Below are 22,423 nucleotides of genomic sequence, written 5' to 3'. Positions count from 1 at the left end.
TTGGATAGTTGTTCTTTTTTCTCAATTTTCATGCCTTACTGCATTCTCATCCCACTTTAAGTGTGCTCATTATATTTAAACTAGTTTTTAGGGTCTTGTGATAGCCTTATCTCAGAAAAAAAAATCCAAAGTTTTTCCATTTTTATGCCTTACTATAGCCTTACCTCTGAATTTGGGGTGTTTGTCTTTTTTTCTCATTTTTCATGCCTTACTGCATTTTCATACAAGTTTAAGTGTACTCATCATATTTAAACTACTTTTTAGGGTCTTGTGATAGCCTTATCTCAGAAAAAAAAATCCAAAGTTTTTCCATTTTTATGCCTTACTATAGCCTTACCTCTGAATTTGGGGTGTTTGTCTTTTTTTCTCATTTTTCATGCCTTACTGCATTTTCATACAAGTTTAAGTGTGCTCATTATATTTGAACTTGGTTTTAGGGTGTTGTGATAGCCTTATCTCAGAAAAAAAAAATTCCAAAGTTTTTCCATTTTTATGCCTTACTATAGCCTTACCTCTGATTTTGGGTGTTTGTCACGTTTTTCTCAATTTTCATGCCTTACTGCATTTTCATCCCAGTTTAACTGTGCTCATCATATTTAAACTAGTTTTTTAGGGTCTTGTGATAGCCTTATCTCAGAAAAAAAAAATCCAAAGTTTTTCCATTTTTATGCCTTACCTCTGATTTTGGGTGTTTGTCACGTTTTTCTCAATTTTCATGCCATACTGCATTTTCATCCCACTTTAAGTGTGCTCATTATATTTAAACTAGTTTTTAGGGTCTTGTCTCAGAAAAAAAAAATCCAAAGTTTTTCCATTTTTATGCCTTACTATAGCCTTACCTCTGAATTTGGGGTGTTTGTCTTTTTTTCTCATTTTTCATGCCTTACTGCATTTTCATACAAGTTTAAGTGTGCTCATTATATTTGCATTAGTTTTTAGGGTGTTGTGATAGCCTTATCTCAGAAAAAAAAATTCCAAAGTTTTTCCATTTTTATGCCTTACTATAGCCTTACCTCTGATTTTGGGTGTTTGTCACGTTTTTCTCAATTTTCATGCCTTACTGCATTTTCATCCCAGTTTAACTGTACTCATCATATTTAAACTAGTTTTTAGGGTCTTGTGATAGCCTTATCTCAGAAAAAAAAATCCAAAGTTTTTCCATTTTTATGCCTTACTATAGCCTTACCTCTTATTTTGGATGTTTGTTCTTTTTTCTCAATTTTCATGCCTTACTGCATTCTCATCCCACTTTAAGTGTGCTCATTATATTTAAACTAGTTTTTAGGGTCTTGTGATAGCCTCATCTCAGAAAAAAAAAATCCAAAGTTTTTCCATTTTTATGCCTTACTATAGCCTTACCTCTGAATTTGGGGTGTTTGTCTTTTTTTCTCATTTTTCATACCTTACTGCATTTTCATACAAGTTTAAGTGTACTCATCATATTTAAACTACTTTTTAGGGTCTTGTGATAGCCTTATCTCAGAAAAAAAAATCCAAAGTTTTTCCATTTTTATGCCTTACTATAGCCTTACCTCTGAATTTGGGGTGTTTGTCTTTTTTTCTCATTTTTCATGCCTTACTGCATTTTCATACAAGTTTAAGTGTGCTCATTATATTTGAACTTGGTTTTAGGGTGTTGTGATAGCCTTATCTCAGAAAAAAAAAATTCCAAAGTTTTTCCATTTTTATGCCTTACTATAGCCTTACCTCTGATTTTGGGTGTTTGTCACGTTTTTCTCAATTTTCATGCCTTACTGCATTTTCATCCCAATTTAACTGTGCTCATCATATTTAAACTAGTTTTTAGGGTCTTGTGATAGCCTTATCTCAGAAAAAAAAAATCCAAAGTTTTTCCATTTTTATGCCTTACCTCTGATTTTGGGTGTTTGTCACGTTTTTCTCAATTTTCATGCCATACTGCATTTTCATCCCACTTTAAGTGTGCTCATTATATTTAAACTAGTTTTTAGGGTCTTGTCTCAGAAAAAAAAAAATCCAAAGTTTTTCCATTTTTATGCCTTACTATAGCCTTACCTCTGAATTTGGGGTGTTTGTCTTTTTTTCTCATTTTTCATGCCTTACTGCATTTTCATACAAGTTTAAGTGTGCTCATTATATTTGAATGTGGTTTTAGGGTGTTGTGATAGCCTTATCTCAGAAAAAAAAAATTCCAAAGTTTTTCCATTTTTATGCCTTACTATAGCCTTACCTCTGATTTTGGGTGTTTGTCACGTTTTTCTCAATTTTCATGCCTTACTGCATTTTCATCCCAGTTTAACTGTGCTCATCATATTTAAACTAGTTTTTAGGGTCTTGTGATAGCCTTATCTCAGAAAAAAAAATCCAAAGTTTTTCCATTTTTATGCCTTACTATAGCCTTACCTCTTATTTTGGATGTTTGTTCTTTTTTCTCAATTTTCATGCCTTACTGCATTCTCATCCCACTTTAAGTGTGCTCATTATATTTAAACTAGTTTTTAGGGTCTTGTGATAGCCTCATCTCAGAAAAAAAAATCCAAAGTTTTTCCATTTTTATGCCTTACTATAGCCTTACCTCTGAATTTGGGGGTGTTTGTCTTTTTTTCTCATTTTTCATACCTTACTGCATTTTCATACAAGTTTAAGTGTACTCATCATATTTAAACTACTTTTTAGGGTCTTGTGATAGCCTTATCTCAGAAAAAAAATCCAAAGTTTTTCCATTTTTATGCCTTACTATAGCCTTACCTCTGAATTTGGGGTGTTTGTCTTTTTTTCTCATTTTTCATGCCTTACTGCATTTTCATACAAGTTTAAGTGTGCTCATTATATTTGAACTTGGTTTTAGGGTGTTGTGATAGCCTTATCTCAGAAAAAAAAAATTCCAAAGTTTTTCCATTTTTATGCCTTACTATATATAGCCTTACCTCTGATTTTGGGTGTTTGTCACGTTTTTCTCAATTTTCATGCCTTACTGCATTTTCATCCCAGTTTAACTGTGCTCATCATATTTAAACTAGTTTTTAGGGTCTTGTGATAGCCTTATCTCAGAAAAAAAAAATCCAAAGTTTTTCCATTTTTATGCCTTACCTCTGATTTTGGGTGTTTGTCACGTTTTTCTCAATTTTCATGCCATACTGCATTTTCATCCCACTTTAAGTGTGCTCATTATATTTAAACTAGTTTTTAGGGTCTTGTCTCAGAAAAAAAAAAATCCAAAGTTTTTCCATTTTTATGCCTTACTATAGCCTTACCTCTGAATTTGGGGTGTTTGTCTTTTTTTCTCATTTTTCATGCCTTACTGCATTTTCATACAAGTTTAAGTGAACTCAGCATATTTAAACTAGTTTTTAGGGTCTTGTGATAGCCTTATCTCAGAAAAAAAAAATCCAAAGTTTTTCCATTTTTATGCCTTACTATATAGCCTTACCTCAGATTTTTCGGTGTTTGTCACTTTTTTCTCATTTTTCATGCCTTACTGCATTTTCATCCCAGTTTAACTGTGCTCATCATATTTAAACTACTTTTTAGGCTCTTGTGATGGCCTTATCTCAGAAAAAAAAAATCCAAAGTTTTTCCATTTTTATGCCTTACTATATAGCCTTACCTCAGATTTTTCGGTGTTTGTCACTTTTTTCTCATTTTTCATGCCTTACTGCATTTTCATACAAGTTTAAGTGTACTCATCATATTTAAACTACTTTTTAGGGTCTTGTGATGGCCTTATCTCAGAAAAAAAAAATCCAAAGTTTTTCCATTTTTATGCCTTACTATAGCCTTACCTCTGATTTTCATGTGTACTAGCATCTGTCTCGTTCTTAAAGCCAATTTATGACTTCATTTATTGCGCTGGTTTAGCTCAGTGGTTACTTCCTCTGATATATCATTACCTGCAATGATCCTCAGATCTTCCCCGTCACAGGGGATCGAACCACGGGTGCTGTCCAGTGTTTTTTTCATTTTTTTTTTCTCAATTTTCATGCCTTACTGCATTTTCATCCCACTTTAAGTGTGCTCATTATATTTAAACTAGTTTTTAGGGTCTTGTGATGGCCTTATCGCAGAATTTTTTTTTTTTAAGTTTTTCCATTTTTATGCCTTACTATAGCCTTCCAAATCAAATTAGCAGTGCAGCTCGCCGGATATGACGTGGGAGACGCTTTCAGCTCAGCTCCGTGATGTCATGACTCAGCATTCTAAAAGCGCGCTCTCCTTAAAATGCCAGTACAGAGCGCGTGTTCTGTACTGGCGTGTGAGCGTGGCTCCACACCAGGGCGCTATATTTATCAACTTTAATTATGTTCTCCTTCTCCCGGGATTTCTGCGCTCGTTACTCGTGCTATTCGGTAGCGAAGCTGTTTGGACCCAACGTGCGCACCGAGGTGGATAAAGGAGGTCAAATAATAGCTCCTGTTTTTGTCCTGGAGCTGCTTTGCGCGCTCAGCGTTACCTTTCCGATCATGTTCAAGCTGATCAACAGAAGCAACAACAGAGTCACGCACTGTGGCGTGCTTGAGTTTGCGGAGGAGTCAGATGTTTGTTACCTGCCCAGTTGGATGATGAAGAGCTTGCAGCTGGAGGAAGGTAGTGATGTCTGGGTGCAGAGTGTGAAGCTCAACCCGGGCACTTATTGCAGGATTCAGCCTCTGAGCCCGGACTTTCTGTCCATCACAAACCCAGCTGCTGTACTGGAGTATTTATTGAGGAGCTTTACCTGCCTTACGAAAGGTGACATCATTGCTATTCACTATAACGATACGATATATGAGCTGCTAATAAAGGAAACCATGCCGTCTGAAGCGGTGTCCATCATTAATACCGACTTGAATGTGGATTTCGAAATGCCAGAGGGATACATAGAGCCTGGCCCTGAACCACCTCAACGTGAAGAACCCAGCACCAGTAGTTATTACGCAGACATGTACACTGGTTTTAGGGCTTTCACTGGCTCTGGTCAGCGCATGGATGGTAAGACAAAAGGCACACAACCCAGCCCTGCTCCTCTCCCTGACAGTGAAATCAGAAGAGGCATGGCCAACCAGGACTTCAGAATTGGTCAAGTGACTTTCAACAGAACCCCCAGGCCTCAGCCCAGTAAAACTGTGCTGAGGATAACCAGCGACAAATACCATAAGGGCAGAGAACATTGGAGGAATACATAAAGCAGGGGTCATCAACATGGTGTCCGCGGGCACCAGATAGCCCGCATGGGCCATGTGTGGTGCCCTCAGGCCTGTTCGTTAGCTCTAGTCACCAATGAGCTCCATCTAAAGTCTGATTTACTGGCCAGGCTTCAAACACACACAGATGTAGCTAGTGCGTTAGTATAGTTACACACTGCTGCACTTTATACGTTTTTGTATTAAATTAACGATTATTAAATACAAATAGTGTTTATATTCACTAAAACAGGGGTTCTCAACTGGTCTCATCCTGGGACCCACATTTTGTCATTGGGTCCCACTTTTTTTTTTTTTTTAGAATTCAACCAACCAAATTTAGTTTTTCAAAAATAGCTGTTAAAAACACAATCTTTTTCAAACCACTTCATTTAAATCCGTGTTCGATTATTTAAAGTTATGAAGTAACCACGGCTGCAAAAAGAACAGTAAGGGTTCAGTCTGGGTGAGCCAGCTTTCTCCTGCATTTCACAAACATGTAGCCTTAGGTGATACAGCCCTAATAAAAAAATAATGACAATAATCATAATTAACTTTTTAATGAAAGCCATATACAGTTCCAATGCGAAGAAATCTGCGCCTTCATTAAATAATGTGAATAAAGTTATATTTTTGTTTATCATGAATGTTTTAACTCTTTAATTTATATCATTGCTAATATATACACAAATATTAATAGAAATGTCTATATAAATGTATAATTCTAGATATAAACACTATTTTCACTAGGGATGTAACGATTAATCGTAAGGCAGTTAAAAATAGATTCATAGGTATTACGATTCACATCGATGCTGTGAAAATTGAATCGCAGTACTTTTTTAACCAGCAGAGGGCGCTACCCAGAAGTGTTGGCGGCGAGCGAAATCTGCTAATACTTTCTTTCTGGCCGCCTTCTACTCTTAAACATATTTATAAATTATTCCTTACCCCTTTAGCACCGAAAGAATATCTGTAATATTACGTGAATATCTGTAATAGTCACGTTTTTCTATTAGCTCTGTCTGCTAGCATAGCATCTCTTCTTCACTGCAAAATATCTGCATGCCAACCGACCACTGGGGTACCAGCGCCCTCTTCTGGTTCAAACAAATATGATGTAAATACAGTAAAATGACTGTTTTTTTTTTTGGTTTTTTTTAAAGTCCAATTGTTAAGGCACAAAATACATTTTCAGTTGCACTTTTAAAAAGAAAAAAAACTATTATGCAGTTTTGTATTGTTTACTATAGAACCAGAATTTAAATAATAAGCTTATTCTTCATTTGTATTATTCCTTTATTTATGTCATTCAAGATTTATTTTTAGTTAAATTGCATTGTTTTGAATAGTTTATCAAGGGATTCTTTTGACAATGAAAAATAGTACAGTATTTTCCCAAAAAAATAAAGGAATATTTTTCAGTCATTTATATACAGTCCCATTTTGTAAAATAAATCGTGAGAAAATCGTATCGTGAACCCAGTATCGTGAATCGAATCATATCGGGAGTTGAGTGAATCGTTACATCCCTAACTTTCACTATACAGTGCCTTGCGAAAGCATTCGGCCCCCTTGAACATTTCGACCTTTTGCCACATTTCAGGCTTCAAACATAAAGATGTAAAACTTTTGTGAAGAATCAACAAGTGGGACACTTGGATATTGGATATTTCAAAACATTTCAAACATTTTTAACAAATAAGAAACTGAAAAATTGGGTGTGCAAAATTATTCAGCCCCCTTAAGTTAATACTTTGTAGCGCCACCTTTTGCTGCAATAACTGCCGTAAGTCGCTTGGGGTATGTCTTTATCAGTTTTGCACATTGAGAGACTGGAATATTTGCCCATTCCTCCTTGCAAAACAACTCGAGCTCAGTGACGTTGGATGGACAGCGTTTGTGAACAGCAGTTTTCAGTTGTTTCCACAGATTCTCGATTGGATTCAGGTCTGGACTTTGACTTGGCCATTCTCACACCTGGAGATGTTTGTGAACCACTCCATTGTAGGTTTTGCTTTATGTTTTGGATCATTGTCTTGTTGGAAGACAAATCTCCGTCCCAGTCTCAGGTCTTTTGCAGACTCCATCAGGTTTTCTTCCAGAATGGTCCTGTATTTGGCTCCATCCATCTTCCCTGTCCCTGCTGAAGAAAAGCAGGCCCAAACCATGATGCTGCCACCACCATGTTTGACAGTGGGGATGGTGTGTTCAGGGTGATGAGCTGTGTTGCGTTTATGCCAAACATAGCATTTTGCATTGTTGCCAAAAAGTTCGATTTTGGTTTCGTCCGACCAGAGCACCTTCTTCCACATGTTTGGTGTGTCTCCCAGGTGGCTTGTGGCAAACTTTAAACAACACTTTTTATGGATATCTTTAAGAAATGGCTTTCTTCTTGCCACTCTTCCATAAAGGCCAGAGTTGTGCAGTATACGACTGATTGTTGTCCTGTGGACAGAGTCTCCCACCTCAGCTGTACATTTCTGCAGTTCATCCAGAGTGATCATCAGTTTTCTCCTTGTATGAGCTGAAAGTTTAGAGGGACGGCCGGGTCTTTGTAGATTTGCAGTGGTCTGATACTCCTTCCATTTCAATATTATCGCTTGCACAGTGCTCCTTGGGATGTTTATAGCTTGGGAAATCTTTTTGTATCCAAATCCGGCTTTAAACTTCTCCACAACAGTATCTCAGACCTGCCTGGTGTGTTCCTTGGTCTTCATGATGCTCTCTGCGCTTTAAACTGACCTCTGTGACTATCACAGAGCAGGTGCATTTCTACAGAGACTTGATTACACACAGGAGGATTCTATTTATCATCATTAGTCATTTAGGTCAACATTGGATCATTCAGAGATCCTCACTGAACTTTTGGAGAGAGTTTGCTGCACTGACAGTAAAGGGGCTGAATAATTTTGCATTTTGTTAGAAATGTTTGAAATATCCAATAAATTTCATTTCACTTCATGATTGTGTCCCACTTGTTGATTCTTCACAAAAAATTACAGTTTTATATCTTTATGTATGAAGGCTGAAATGTGGCAAAAGGTCGAAAAGTTCAAGGGGGCCGAATACTTTCGCAAGGCACTGTATATAAATATAGTAAATTTGTATACATACCCTTATAAATATATATTATATACTAAACAAGGGGTTCTCAGCTGTTCTCCCTCTGGGACCCACATTTTGCCACAGTCATTAAATCGCGACCCACTCGTCTCTTTTAGAATTCAACCAAATTAAGTTTTTCAAAAATAACTGTTTAAAACATACATATATCATTTTTTATTTTATTTGTTTTTAAACATAAATCTTTATATTTTTCTCTGCAACATGCATTCCGCATCAAAAGAAAAGTTTCTTTCAAAATAAAAGTCAAGTCCAACATAAGAGACAAAGTACAGGTAAGTGAGCCAGTTTTGTTTTTTAGACCCCGACCCATGGGTTGAGAATCACTGGGACAGATGTAGCAGGGATTTAAAGGTAGTCTGCCCCGCCCACTCGCACTATATCACTAATACCATCAATGATAGTCCATGTAACATTTTTATATCGCGATATCTTGTCCCACGATACTTTATCCCACTCTTAAGTAGTTCACTGTGTGTGACGGGAGTTTCATTTCCATATTTTAATTTTGGCTGGGAAACTTTCAACTGGTGCAATCCATGAGTTTAAAAAGAAATAAAAAAATTCAAAAAGAATCGTTATTTTTTACGACAAAGGAAGAAGTCATTCACACTTCTGTCGTCAACCTTTATTTTGTTACCCAACTTAATTCACCGTAACAATAACTTGAAAAAGCATCTTCGTTGTACAACTAATAACAAACCAAAGCAGAAAAAGCGCCATATTTACATTTAAAGAGCTACATATTTAATATCTGTACAGGAGACTAATACGTCTCCATGCTTTCACCAAAAAACACAACATGAACTAACTGGGTGTATTTTAGTCCTCCAGGATGTAGTTGGGGTTGACCACGAGAACAGCTTCTTCCTCAGCGCTGGCGGATTCGGACCCTTTGAGTCCAGCCTGAGACAGCTCGATGAGGATGTGATCCTGTAAAAAAAAACAAAAAGAAAAACAAATTGATTGATTTTTGAACAATAAAAAAATACATATACTGTACAATAATAGGAATGTCACAAAACTAATTCCAAAATAAGTCAAAAACACAACGTAAGAAGATTTCAATAAAACATTTTCACATTTAAAAAAAAGCAATAGCATGGTTCCCACACTTTTTTTGCAGAATGATCGCTAACATCAATCCAGGACCATTAGAGCACAAAAATGAGCGCACCTTTCCACGGTGCTAGTTTACATTCAGCACAGCCATTGTTGGTATTTCACATTTGCCAGCCGCGTTGCACTGAATGCACATTTTTAGTGCATTTCTAAATATACCATTTGGGGCCCTGATGTTCCCAGGCTCGTCTTAGTAGCCTGTAAACTAACTTATCTGGAAAGTGAATCTGCGGAAATGTGAGATCTCATGATTCCTGCTCAATGATGCTGCCGCGATGCAGCACTTTCACTTTGAGATAACGCTTAACATCTTTGGGGTTTAATATATTAATTAACTAACATTAAAATAAAATAGGCTACATTTCCAAAACAGTTAATTTCATGACTTTTCAAAACTGGAAAATCGTTTTTTTATTTTTTTTTAATTTAATTCCACAAATTTACCAGGAATTTCATGACCCTGGAGTAGGAAGAAGTCTGACTTATTTAATCCTACCCGTCTTCAATCAGAAACAGTTGTACTTTTTCAATCTTTTACCATGATTTTTCTAAATGTTTCTTGTAATAAACAGAAAAAAGATTAAAAAAAAAAACTCACATAATGCACCAGCCGGTGGATTACTTTTTCAATCAGACCCTTCTTATTGACCAGCTCCTCCTCAGAATCAATTTCTGACTCGATCTCTTTCAGATACCAATTCACCACCGCAGTTTTCTTCAGTTCCTCTTCTTCCTCAGCTAAAGTACAGGGAATAAAACATGAAGAATTGTAAAATCTTTAGAGATGGAAGAAAGCTGCACGAATATGGCCAAAATAATAATCACGGTTATTTTTCTATCAATATCGTAATCACAATTATAATCAAAATTAAATTGTATTAGGGAAATATCTGTGTTTTTATTGCACTACTTTTAGGCAAACAATATGTCTACAGTTTATAGTGCAAAATTAAGCTTTAAAATGAAATAATAATAATTAAAAAACAATTACTCCAAGAATTTAAAATGAATTAAAGGCTAACTGAATAAATACATTCATGCAGAGTGCAGAGCCTGCATTTTAAATTTAAATATTGCCAACAATCAGGTTCATTTAAAAGTGGCAACCAAAATCGCGATTAAAATTTGATTAATTGTGCAGCACTAGATGCAAGATGTGTGAGAAAACTGAATAAATGAAGAAACGCGTCTTACCGTCTTCTGATTTGCGCAGGTGCAGGACAAGCAGGTTGGAGATGCGTTTGTACTCTGGGAATGAGAGGCGTAGAGAGGCTTTGGGCTGACTGCTAGAGTCTGCGTGGCCATTTACACCATTCACATGATGGCCATTTGCATCATCCCCATGTCCATTCACCATATTAACGCCATTAACTCCATTGGGAATGTTGTTGCCTGCTAAAACAATACGATCGCAGCACGTTGAGTAGATTTTCTTGTACATTATCGCCTCTTATTCATCATTTTTGTGAAGTATCACCTTCATCCTGCTGCTGCTCCTCTTCCTCCAGCTCCTCCTCCTGCTCCAGGTTGATGTCTGGTGTCTCAACTCTGATGATGGATTTGTTGAGAAGACGGAAAGCTTCTTTTACATGTTTTGGCTGCACCTAAAAGCACAAGAGACAGAGCAACGATATGGTAATCCTGAGGTCAGAAGCTAGATTGCGTGAGGCGTATCATTCAAGATATATGACAAAAGTTCTCAACTGTTTTTTCCAATAACTATTTTTTTTAACATGTATTTATTGTTTTATTCATTTATACATTGAACATACATTAAAATATGCAAACAAAATGTAACAATTCCCCAACATGAACATATGGCAGTATCAAAAGTAATAATCAAAGAAAAATTCATAAAAAATAGTAACAAAACATCACCTGAAAAGAAAAGCATAAAAATTTAAAATGATGAATAAAGAAATACAGTTATTGAGCAGATTTCAGACTACATTCCTCATAATAAATATGGTACCTTCAGAATTCTAGAATTTGTTTGATTATGTTTCATAAAGTGTTACAAATACAGAGTGTGCCACCTCAGATATTTTTATACTGCATTTTATTTGAACTAGATTTATATTTGAGAAAGTTTAAGTATAGGATACAGTTATTTGATATTTATTGTCTTATTTAAAAAAACAATGGAAAAAGAATAAATAAAAAAATGTTAAGAACATTTTTTTTTTCTTTACCAAATCCTAGACATTTCAGGCGACCCCACATGGGGTCCCAACCCCAAGGTTGAAAAACACAGCTATAAGGACATATTGAATGTGTCCAAAAAAGGTACTGCGTGTTTAAATTTAGTCAGTCTGTAAATTTTTTACCATTTTTTTTATTTTATTCATGAAGATTATCAAATGTGTATTTTAATATTTTTTAATCAGGTGTATGATTAATTGCATTAGTAATTTGACATATAGTTGATGTGATGGTCTGTTCTGTATTTGTATTTTATTGTTGTCTCTGTGGACCCCAGGAAGACTAACTGGTTACTAAGGTACCAGCTAATGGAGATCCTAAATAAAAACACTAATCATAAAACATATGCATTTATACTTTCATATCTTCATTCTTGGTCATCGTACAGAACAAATTATGTTTTATCATGCAATTGATTATTTAGTGTGAGGTCAAATGGAGCAAATACCTTTATCTTTTTTTTTATTTATTTACCTCATCACAGCAGTGCATCCGCGCCATGGCCTCAGACAGGCGGATCATGCTCTCCAGCTGCCGCACCGTTATCCTCCAGGCGGACTTGGACACGCCCCCCGAACCGTCGCGCTGGCGGAGACGCTTGTATTGCTCAACAATGAACTCTTCCGATTCGCTTGAGATCTGCAGAAGTGCACACTTTGGTCAGAATAAAAGGACGTCATTTTAAAAGATTTAAACAAAAGATGCTGCGACGCACCTTTGGTTTGAACTGCCGGGCAAAGAGCAGGTATCTACGGATCTCATCCAGAGAGTAGAGCCGGTCCACAGACTCCTCCACACGGGAGTGCAGGTCCACGATGCGTCTGGCAATGGCATAATCTGTAACCTAAGAGGCACACAGGACACACAGATGTCACTCAACATAAACATGTAGGCAAACACAGAATAAGGGGGAGTGTGAAAGCTCGTACCTCATTACAGTCGTCCACCAGGATGAAGAAGAGGTCGAAGCGGCTCATGATGGGGGCGGTTAGGTTGACGTTCTGCTTCAGACTCTTGCTGCGGTCGTAGCGCCCGTTGACTGGGTTGGCGGCAGCAAGAATAGATGTGCGAGCATTGAGGGTGGCCTGCAGGAGACGGAGACAAACACCTGATATCAGTGTCTCAGGGGAAACCATAGATATTGTGACGCAGAAGACGACTTCTTTATTGGAAGGAAAAAGACCCAAAATATGTGTTCTCGTGCCTTAATTCATTATGTGTCCTTTCCAATTATATCAGCTTTGAAATGGTGTCCTTGGCCATGGTGGTAGGGCTGTGCAATTAATCAGAATCCGATTACGATTTTGATTATTACACCCAACGATTACAAAATAACAAATGAGAAAAAATTCATACAATGTCATTTCCTGGATTTTTTCCCCATTCTGTCTCTACTTTTTGCACCACTGTATGAGGATGATAAGTGGTACTTTAGTAGGGCCCTATAAAATCTATTTTATTTTTTCAAATTCAGTCTTTTCCACATACATTTTTTAAAATTCTGATTTTTTTTAGACTTATTTATAATTTTTTTCAGAAAACATTAGTTTTTAACTCCTGTGAGGAAACAAAATAAATAATGATAAACAAATAAAACCTTGATTAAACAAAAATGTATGTCAAAAATATAAATAGAAGTAATTTAAAATAATCTGTAAGCAACAATTAAAAGGTAGCTTTTAACATGACATGGGTGTCATATAAAGATGTACGTAGTGGTTGACTCCGTATTTGGCTGCTTCGTAATGTTGGAGTGGAACAGGATGAGCGTTTGCCAGAAACATTTCCCCACAATGACTGTGTTTCATTCACATTCTGTCCATTTCCCCATTCAACTTTGGGTTCCGTTTCTATTGGTCGATTCCGTGATTCCGTTAACATGGAAATTATAGGGCCCTACTTTAGTATCTCACCTTGACTCCAGCCTTGGTGATGCTGATGGTCTGCTGCTCCATGGCTTCATGAATGGCCACCTGGTCTTTGATGTCCATCTTATCAAACTCATCAATGCAGCACACGCCCTGAGAGCAAAGAGCAGATTAAAAAAAACAAAAACATTTCATCTGCACGGCCGTCTCCGGTGACGTTTGACACTCACGTTATCTGCCAGCATCAGCGCTCCGGCCTCTATGACAAACTCATGGGACTCTTCATCTCTGACCACGGCTGCTGTCAGACCAGCTGCACTGCTGGCTTTACCGCTGGTGTACACGGCTCTGGGACTGAACTCCTCCACGTGTCTGTACACAATAGATTTATAACAAAGATTCAGCACAAAGGAGCTCAAAACGTCACTTTGAGTAGGAGTGGTGCTCCTTAGTTAATTTGAAAGGGAAAAAAGCTCAGCTACACAGTATCCACCAAAGCAAAGTTCACCATTTCAATGTAGTCAAATGAAGAAAATGTTAAATATTAAACATTGGGGGTTACACACTTGAGGAACTGGCTCTTAGCAGTGCTGGGGTCTCCTACGATGCAGACGTTAATGTCTCCTCTGAGGGAGGTTCCCTCCATGGTCGTCTTAGGAACGCCTCCAAAGAGCATCAGCAGGACCCCACGTTTTACCTCATCGTTTCCTGCAACACCACAAACACCAGCATTAGCATTAAGATGATAGAACAAGTCAGTGGCTCCTCAAATAGCAGTTTAAGATTTTAGATGTGTAATAATTCCAGCAAGTTCATTTTATCTTCTTTTCTTTTTTTTAATCAAATGGTATGGTATCATTTATTCAAAGAACTTTTTTCAGGAAATTGACTTTGATGTCAAGAGATCAAAGGAAAGTTCCTGAAAAAAGTTGTAAGTAAGTAATCGTTATTCATAGAGCGCTTTTCACAGGTAAAAACCACAAAGTGCTTTATAGAAAATGCCAGTTATCATCATTGTGTGAATAAATGAAACCTTAAAATATTGTAGGTGTGGCTGCTTCGGTGTGTGTGAGCAGGTTTACATGGAACCACTGACCGTGGATTGTGGGGAAGAGGCTGGTGCACAGGTTGTGGTACAGGTTCTTGTCCTGGCTCATCTCAAACACTTTCTCCCACTCCTTCTGTGTCATCTGGCTCTTAATGCTCTCAGCCGTCTGTTCTTCCTCCCGCAGCTCTTTACCACCAAACTACAAGAAAGAAGACACCAAACATCCAGCTAAACTTTTCAATTGGGAGAACATGTTAAAGTATGTAAATCTGTGTCTTTTCTTTTCTTCCCCCATGGTCTGTCCTCTCCTCCACTTAATTCATTTGTAAATATTAGAAATGTCACTCAGCATAACACAAAGGGTGCAGTTAGAGGAGACTGCACAATCCTAATGAGAATGAGTGCATTTCGCCAGTCGTCCTTTGCATTTCAAGCTGCTCCTTACCGGATCGTATTACCTGTAAATAGGGACATTCCCACAAATTTTTTTTTTTTTTTTAATTGTACTAATGTGGATAGATTTTGTTTTAAGGGCGACTTTTAACAGCTGTCCAGGGACAGCGGATGAAAAAAAGCCATTAGGCTAACTCTGGTACATTTACTGTAATGTTGATGAATGTACATTGTCCCTGTCAAATAAACAAACAAAAAAACTCTTGAAATATGATAAAATACAAAACACCACAAGTATTATACCATGTGGCAAACTTTTATAGCTTATATAGAAAAAATGAAAGTTAAGGATACTGTAAATTAGAGCTGATAATCCCACTACTTTATTTCATGATTTACTCAAGTTTTTGTTTTTTTTTTTTTAAGTGTGCGTAGGCATACATATATAAGCATGCATCTATCGAGTATGTGTACATATGCATAAAAGTAACTTGTATATCTCATAAACCTACTATAATTAGCCCTTTCACAGCATGTTTGAACGTCTGTCATTGATTATAACACATTGAGAGAATAGCTATGCTGGAGCTATGGGGTGGGGGAAACATCATTGATGGTCATGTTTTTGTTTGTGTGTATAATTGCAAAAGAAACAATAAATAGGTTTTATAGGTTTTAACATGTTGGGGCCACTTACCCTTGGGTTGGTGGGGGCCACATTGCAGGCCAGAAAGGCCAGCCGGTAGGACAGCTCCCTGACTCCCAACGCTTTCAGACCTCGCAGACCTTCAGACTCAAAGCCCTGACGACCTCCTGGAACACGGGTGCTGGTCTCTGCACGGACACCTGTAGGAGGAGGAAAACATCCATTAATGTCCAGTATTTTGGTACCTTTATGCTCAAACAGGATTGGTCAAGGACAAGGGTGTAACGACTCGTCACATTTCTACGATCCAACTACATCATTCTGTGCTCTACAAGTTGGCCTTAAGGATGACATTTATTGATCTAAAATAATTTTATTGTATTGTTTTGCATCGATACAAGGAAATAACGCATTGGATTTAAGCATAGGCAGACTTTTTATGGATGTGTTTTTAAAGCGCTTTTAATATTAAAGACGTTACTGCCAACTCTGTTACGTCATTTTTATTTATATCAATATTGTATTTTCATGATGAAAAAACAAGCAGAAGAGTCAGGTAAACATAATATGTATTTGTATTGAAAACTAAAGTCTTGGTTGGACTTTACTCAAAAAAATGTGAATACATTTGCCATTAAATAGTGTTTGTTTACGTCCATAATTAATTTATAGATGATTCGCTGACTAGAAACATCAGGAATCTATGAAACCTCATCTGTACCGTCTGTATTCAAGTATTTATTTTACACACACACACCTTTTACATTATTATTTTGGCTAAAGAGTTACTGAATCAATTTCAAGTCACTGAATCGTCTCTGATCGAATCGTTCTAAATTAGCTCAATATTGTCCTTGAATGAAATCAGCAACAGCGAATCGTGATTTGAGTAGAATCGTTGCTAAAACGAATCGTTACTTCCCTAGTTGAAGATTCAGAAGTTCCTACCTGGAGTGCTGAGCTGAGACACGTCCGGTACAACGATGAGGGACCCTGTGAAGTCACATCGGTCTCCGGCCTGAGCCGTCTCTACAGCCTCGGCTCTCAGGATGATCTCCAACGAGCGAGGAATGGAACCACGGGGCAGCTCGGCCTGCGTCTCCTGGATCCGCACCTGGAAACAACAAAACATAACTTAATCAAGACCTCAGAGATGCTACTTTAATCAGAACTCAATCATTTCATCTGTCCAGTTTGTTTACCTTCTGGAAGTCGACGAACTTAGACTTGTGCGTGTCGAGGTGGAAGCGGGAGCGGTTGTTACAGGCTGGGTTTCTACAGATGGTGGGTGGGGAGTATTTGAACTGCTGCGTGACGTCTTTGATCATCGTCTGACAGTCCATGCACTGGAAGGTCCCACTGACCTACAGTTTATTCACAGCAGGTCAGCACACAACACACCATCCCACTGCACAAAAGACGTGACTCTGCTGAATCGTGTGATCAGTCTCACCAGCTCAGGATGAACCGGGTGCGTCCTCACCACCTGACCACTGATCCTCACTAGGGTGCCGATACGCATGGAGGACAGCTCACGAATCCTAATATAAAAGAGAAGACAGTAATCAACATCCCCCGCCAAAAAAAAAAAAAAAAAACGGAACAAGGGCATTAACTCGGAAAAAAATAATTGCGCGCTTCTCATTTTCGAACTCCATCAAGGTATTGATACCCTGAAGCCACACATCCAATTTACTTATTTATTTTTATTTATTTATTCAGTTTATTTCCGACATGGTTACATTCACTTATTTTTTTTTATTTTTTTTGTACATGCCGAAAAAGGAGACGAGAGAAGCAGTTTGCTTATCCGGGTCCCGTCCCCTGTTTTACCATCGCAAATTTACATGGGTTTACATGTCTCTCTGGTCAAACATTCTTGATTTCTTCTGAACGTCCATCTGTAGTCAGTGTTGTCCTCTCTATCTTTGTTTGTGTTCGCCTTGTTCCCTGCCAGACGTTGTTAGCATTCCTCCAGTTCAAGAATAGTTCCTCTTTCGAAGGTGTTTGGAAGGTTTTTCCCTTTTCATCCACAATGTCACCTTGTTTAGTCTCTACATCAAGGGTAATCCAGCTGTTGTTAGTTCCATTGGCAGTGTTGTATTTTCCACTGTCTGATGATGGGATCAGATCCAACACATCACTACATCCCAGTTCACAAGCAAGGCAGTATTTTAATGTAATATATCTTAGTTCATAAGCGTGTTTCTAACTGCTGTTGTTAGTTTTATTGGCAGTGTTGTATTTTCCACTGTTAGATTTAACTTGTATAAACACATTATTATATCCCAGCTCATAAGCAAGGCAGTAATTTCATTGTATAAAAAAAAAAACGTGTTTCTAACTGCACATATGACAATAAACACTTTGAATTTAAAATTTAATGTAATCCTTAATCACCCCACCACCTAGTAATTGAAATGAATAAATGACAGACCTTTTTTACTCTTGGTTTCACATTTAAATCAGTCTCTGTAAAATAATCACAGTCTGAGTTTTGTTTCCAGTGTTTATATAGATCTGGGTCCATATCCATGATTACCATCAGTAATGTTGTTGTTTAGGTGGATCCTTCGTATTTTCCCAAGTTGTCCATCGTTTTGATAAGAACTGGTTTTCCGTCCTCTTCTTCCTGGATGTAAATCCTGCAGTTTTTTGACCAAGTCTTGACAATCTTTCCTTCTTTTTTTATTTGACGTGCCTTCCATGCAATGCTTGCATCTTGTTTCGTCAGGTTTTCATTGATGTACACCTTCGTTCCCTTGAGTTTATTTCTTTGCTTGATTATTTCTCCTTTGAATTTTATATTCGTGAAGGTTATTTTTACAGCTCTGTTATCATTTTTCTTTGGCAGGAGATGGCAGGAGTTGATGTTGTCAGGGTTCAGGACAATGTCCTTCGACTTCAGGAAGTCAATGACCTGTTGTTCAATCGATTTTGTTTCTTCGTCACTCCTGGGTTTTATCTTTAGGCCTGTGATGATGACATCTTTCTCTCTTTCCTTTTGTTCCAGCTGTTCAACCCTCGCGTTCAACAATTTTATCTCTTCAGCATTTCTTTCATTCTTTTCTTTCAGTACCTTTGTTTCGCTTTGTAGTCTTTCCAGTGAGTTTTCCAGCGTCTTTTCCAACGACTTTATCTCGGCAGATAGGTTTTGTAGACCCTCGCGTATCATCTCCTTGACCTCTTCCAAACCCGACTTGGGTTCTGAAGGGCCTCCCTGCGGTTTTTTCACCATTTTCCTTCAGTCTTGGGCCCAGTTTTTCAGGCTGTTCAGCTGTAGCCAGCTGTAGCCAAGGTCGTGTTATCGGAGCAAACGAAAACACGTCTGCTGTCTCCAAAGACCAGAGACATCTTAAACAGATTCTGAGAAAAGCTGTCACCTTTAACTCAGACGGATGGAGCTCAAACCTATAACCTCCTTCACACTTTGTGGCGGAGGATAATAATAAAGGCTTGGTTTAATCTCAACTAACTGATAAAATACCATTAACAATATTAGCAACAAACTGCATACAGTTAATTAACTTTTGATAAAGAACAAAAATAAAAATCACACTTTTGATAAAGAAGAAATCTATTAGTGTAAAATCTTAATTTTTTTTTTCTTCAAGTATATGTATGAATACAAAGGCGTGCTGTATTTATGCTAATCTGCAGCGATTCACACATTAGGACGACAGAGGTGAAAATAACAGATTATATTTACTCACGTTACTGTTGCTTTTATGGGTACTTGTACTTTTTTTTGAGTATATTCCTAAATCAGTCATTTTAATTGGACTTAAGTATGTTTTTAAAGAATTTGTTACATTTCTACACCCAACCGTGATTGAGAAAATAATCTTAAAATGGGTATCTTGGACCACAGTACTGTACGGATTTCAGGTCAGCAGTTTATGAAAGCACATTGAATATAATCCATATGTTCTTAGTTGTGCCATTTCTGATCAATACCCAAATACTTTCTTGGCTTCAGGTTATGGTTTCTACCTATTATGTTGTTTCCCACATGGCACTGCTTTAGAGTTCATAACTGTAGCTATACTCAGAACCCAAACATTTTATTATTTTTTTGAATTGAATTATTTGATGTTTTATAATTTTTTAAAGAATTGTAGATTTTGACAAAACTTTTATTTTATACAGATGCCTGTGTGGAAAATAAATGAATTATTTCTCTTCCTTTTTACGTTTATATGAGATGTTTACTGTACGCAAGGGAACCATGGCAAGATTTATTAATAGAAAATAACAAGTGACTTTTACTTTGAGTACTATTTAATTGAGCTACTTTTTACTTGTACTTGAGTATTTTATGTATGACATACTTGTACTTGAGTAGGATATATAAGAACTCTTTACACCCCTGTAGGTTAGTACACACATAGTGTGCTACAGTGGGGAATATTGAGAGCGTGATTCCTAAAAAAAAGACTTACTTGTGTCTGGTGGGCAGATCCTCGATGGCAACGTAAAACTCTTTGTTGAGGGGAACGTTTCCGTGATCCCGAGCAAAGTTGCGCACCGACCGACACAGATACGGATACACCCTGAAAGCACCAACGACGTCATGTAAACGCACAGCGACACATGTGAAGGATCTGCGTGTGTGTGACTGTTTCTGGACTCACCTGTAGTACATTTCCTGAATGGTGGTTGCCAGCTCTTGGTTGAAGCCCTCCACGTCGATGAAGCTCACCAGCAGAGTGTTTCTCTCAGGCCTGATCAGCTCCTCAGCCTCTCGGACATACTTCACCTCCCCGTCAGGGGTCTGATACCTGCACAACCACACATGATAAATGATAGCTGCTGCGCAGCAGTGGTCAGGGCCAGGCAATTTTAGGCAAAACACAACAGTAGCTGTTAGCGTGTAAAGGCAGATTTGAAATGGCCGTCAAAATTGTTTAATAAATTGTTAATAAGACACAAGGACATGGATTTGGAATTTCTATTTAACAATTTGATGATATTTGGCTAACATTTCATACATAAATGCAGATTTTTTTTAAAAATATATATGCTTAAATTTTGAAGCTTTTAAAATTTACCTTAAAAATATTGAAGTCATTGAAATCATTACATTGTATGTTGAATAACCCCTGTAAAAAAATGTTTTGTTTTGCTGCTTGGATTTTCATTATTAATGCCCGATTGTTTTTTTTTTTTATATCTATACTGGTGTGACGTTTGTACGCGAATGTTAAAATACTTGTTTCTCAATAAAGCATTAAAAAATATTTAAAAAACCACCCTGAAACCTGGTTTTCCCAAAATAATGTAAAGTTAGTACAATCTAAACCTGCTGTTAAGATTCCCAAAATATTGAAAATGTGTCTTTTGAGTTATTTTGGTTTTCATTTTCTCTGATTAGTAGCTATTGATTGTGTTTTGATCAGTCTTTGTTTATTTTGTTAATATGGTTATTTGTGAGTAATATTAAAAATAAAAATAAAAAATACAAAAATAAGACTTTACGAAAATACACACATTGCACTTAGACAGCATGGAGGAGTTGATCATTTGTTTCCAACAATGATTTATTTGTAAAACTGATCTTTAAAAAATGCTATTTTTGCACCAACTTCAATTATTCACATGAAAATGAAATTAAAAAATGCTGTAAAAAGCCAGTTTTTAGGGTAAAATATCTGATATTTTTCAAACAGTTGCCATGACTTGTTTTTTTTATATTTTAATAATAAATTATATACATTACTAATTTGCAAGTATGTTAAAATACAGTTTACAATCAAACAATTGAATGCACTGTAGGCTTAAGTTTAGCATGTGTAGAACAGTCTGAATATGTGTTGGAGCAAGTTTGGTGTCAATAGAGCAAAATTAGAGGTTTTAATAGTTTTACCGTTTATGAAAAATAAAAATGAAAAAAGTGACTTCTTAATTTGCAATACTTTTAAATGTACAGAAATATTGACAGTATTGAGGCTAAATTTTGGTGAACAATGCAAATCTTTCGCAGCAGATTTGGTTATTACTTATGATGTTTTTTATTTACTTTAGAGACTTCCTGTAGCGCCACCTATAGGACTATTGGCCTGTTTTTGCAGCTGAAACAATCAGAAATGTGCAAAATGTGGTGATTGATCAAACACAGAAAGTAGGATTTCCTCAGAAGAAGAAGAAACAAGCAGGATAACAATAAGTTCACGGTAGTAAACTCTAATAATCAATACTTGAGATCGCTTTGTTACAGTTGCAGTATCGATAAAGGGAATGAACACTGCCATCGTTGACTACAACACACACACACAACGTGCCGCATGGCTAACTACTACTTACTCTTCTAAGAAAGCCTGGAATAACTTCTGACATTTTTCAGCCAGCTCGTCCTTCATCATGGCGGCGGCATTCTCTGTAGTAGCTGTAGCGACATCCATCCTCAAACACCGTCAAAGTACCAGAAAACAGCCTCAAAAGTAGCTCAACAGTCCCCGCTGTTCTCCACACACGCAGCGATCAGACGTCAGGACGCTGGAGACCCGTTTCGCGCGAAATCACAAACCACGTGACATTTGGCGCGACAATCTCAGCCAATCGCCAAAGACACAAGCTCTCCTGTGTCCAATCAGATGCAGCGGCCTTTCCATTGTGTTTTACAGAGACGGATTTCCTGTTCTACAGAAATAAAGTTTACATTAAAAAATAAATGAATAAAAAATAAGATAAAAACTGTAGGAACGGAACGAGGCGGGGAAAAAAGATAAAGAAAACAGCGACAACATGAAAATTAAGTTTGTTTGTCAATGCTGGAAAAAATCATTGTCATTTCTATATTGTAGTCCTTTAAAAAAAAAAAAAAAAAATTAAAGAGTGAGTTTACTTTATCTTAAAATCTGATGAGGTAAAGTGCACTATA

General features: G+C 37.1%; 1 protein-coding gene and 1 pseudogene across 2 annotated transcripts; one reads left to right on the top strand and one right to left on the bottom strand.

Annotated features, from left to right (window-relative positions):
- The first annotated feature begins 4,237 nt into the window (after positions 1 to 4,237).
- Positions 4,238 to 5,141, top strand: LOC114479607 (ubiquitin recognition factor in ER-associated degradation protein 1 pseudogene; annotated as a pseudogene).
- A 3,701-nt stretch (positions 5,142 to 8,842) lies between these two features.
- On the bottom strand, positions 8,843 to 22,036 carry mcm6 (minichromosome maintenance complex component 6). Of its 2 annotated transcripts, none has more exons than XM_028472855.1 (18): positions 21,847 to 22,036; positions 20,178 to 20,324; positions 19,986 to 20,096; positions 16,997 to 17,084; positions 16,746 to 16,907; positions 16,492 to 16,657; positions 15,595 to 15,743; positions 14,553 to 14,703; positions 14,023 to 14,164; positions 13,687 to 13,828; positions 13,502 to 13,609; positions 12,518 to 12,673; positions 12,304 to 12,432; positions 12,063 to 12,227; positions 10,864 to 10,990; positions 10,581 to 10,781; positions 9,985 to 10,124; positions 8,843 to 9,197 (listed from the first exon to the last, which is right to left on the bottom strand). In XM_028472855.1, the coding sequence occupies exons 1-18, from the start codon at positions 21,942 to 21,944 to the stop codon at positions 9,087 to 9,089; spliced, it is 2,493 nt and encodes an 830-aa protein (XP_028328656.1). In that variant the 5' UTR covers positions 21,945 to 22,036; the 3' UTR covers positions 8,843 to 9,086. The 2 variants fall into 2 exon arrangements, with proteins under 2 accessions (XP_028328656.1, XP_028328657.1); XM_028472856.1 differs by having other exon boundaries at positions 9,087 to 9,197; positions 10,581 to 10,778.
- Positions 22,037 to 22,423: the final 387 nt, after the last annotated feature.

The sequence above is a fragment of the Gouania willdenowi genome, chromosome 17 (genome assembly GCF_900634775.1).
Source record: "Gouania willdenowi chromosome 17, fGouWil2.1, whole genome shotgun sequence".
In the NCBI taxonomy this organism is placed as follows: domain Eukaryota; kingdom Metazoa; phylum Chordata; class Actinopteri; order Blenniiformes; family Gobiesocidae; genus Gouania; species Gouania willdenowi.
The sequence above is the reverse complement of the archived record's forward strand: the minus strand, read 5'-3'. Positions and strand labels throughout refer to the sequence as shown.

What these genes read in the sequence shown, in the direction of transcription:
- mcm6 (XM_028472855.1), bottom strand. Translation starts at nt 21,944, where the DNA reads ATGGATGTCGCTACAGCTACTACAGAGAATGCCGCCGCCATGATGAAG. An exon ending in GATCTGCCCACCAGACACAA is followed by an intron (nt 17,085 to 19,985) that starts GTAAGTCTTTTT and finishes CTTTTATATTAG; the next exon opens with GATTCGTGAGCTGTCCTCCA. An exon ending in TCCACCGGCTGGTGCATTAT is followed by an intron (nt 9,198 to 9,984) that starts GTGAGTTTTTTT and finishes TTTTTTTTACAG; the next exon opens with GATCACATCCTCATCGAGCT.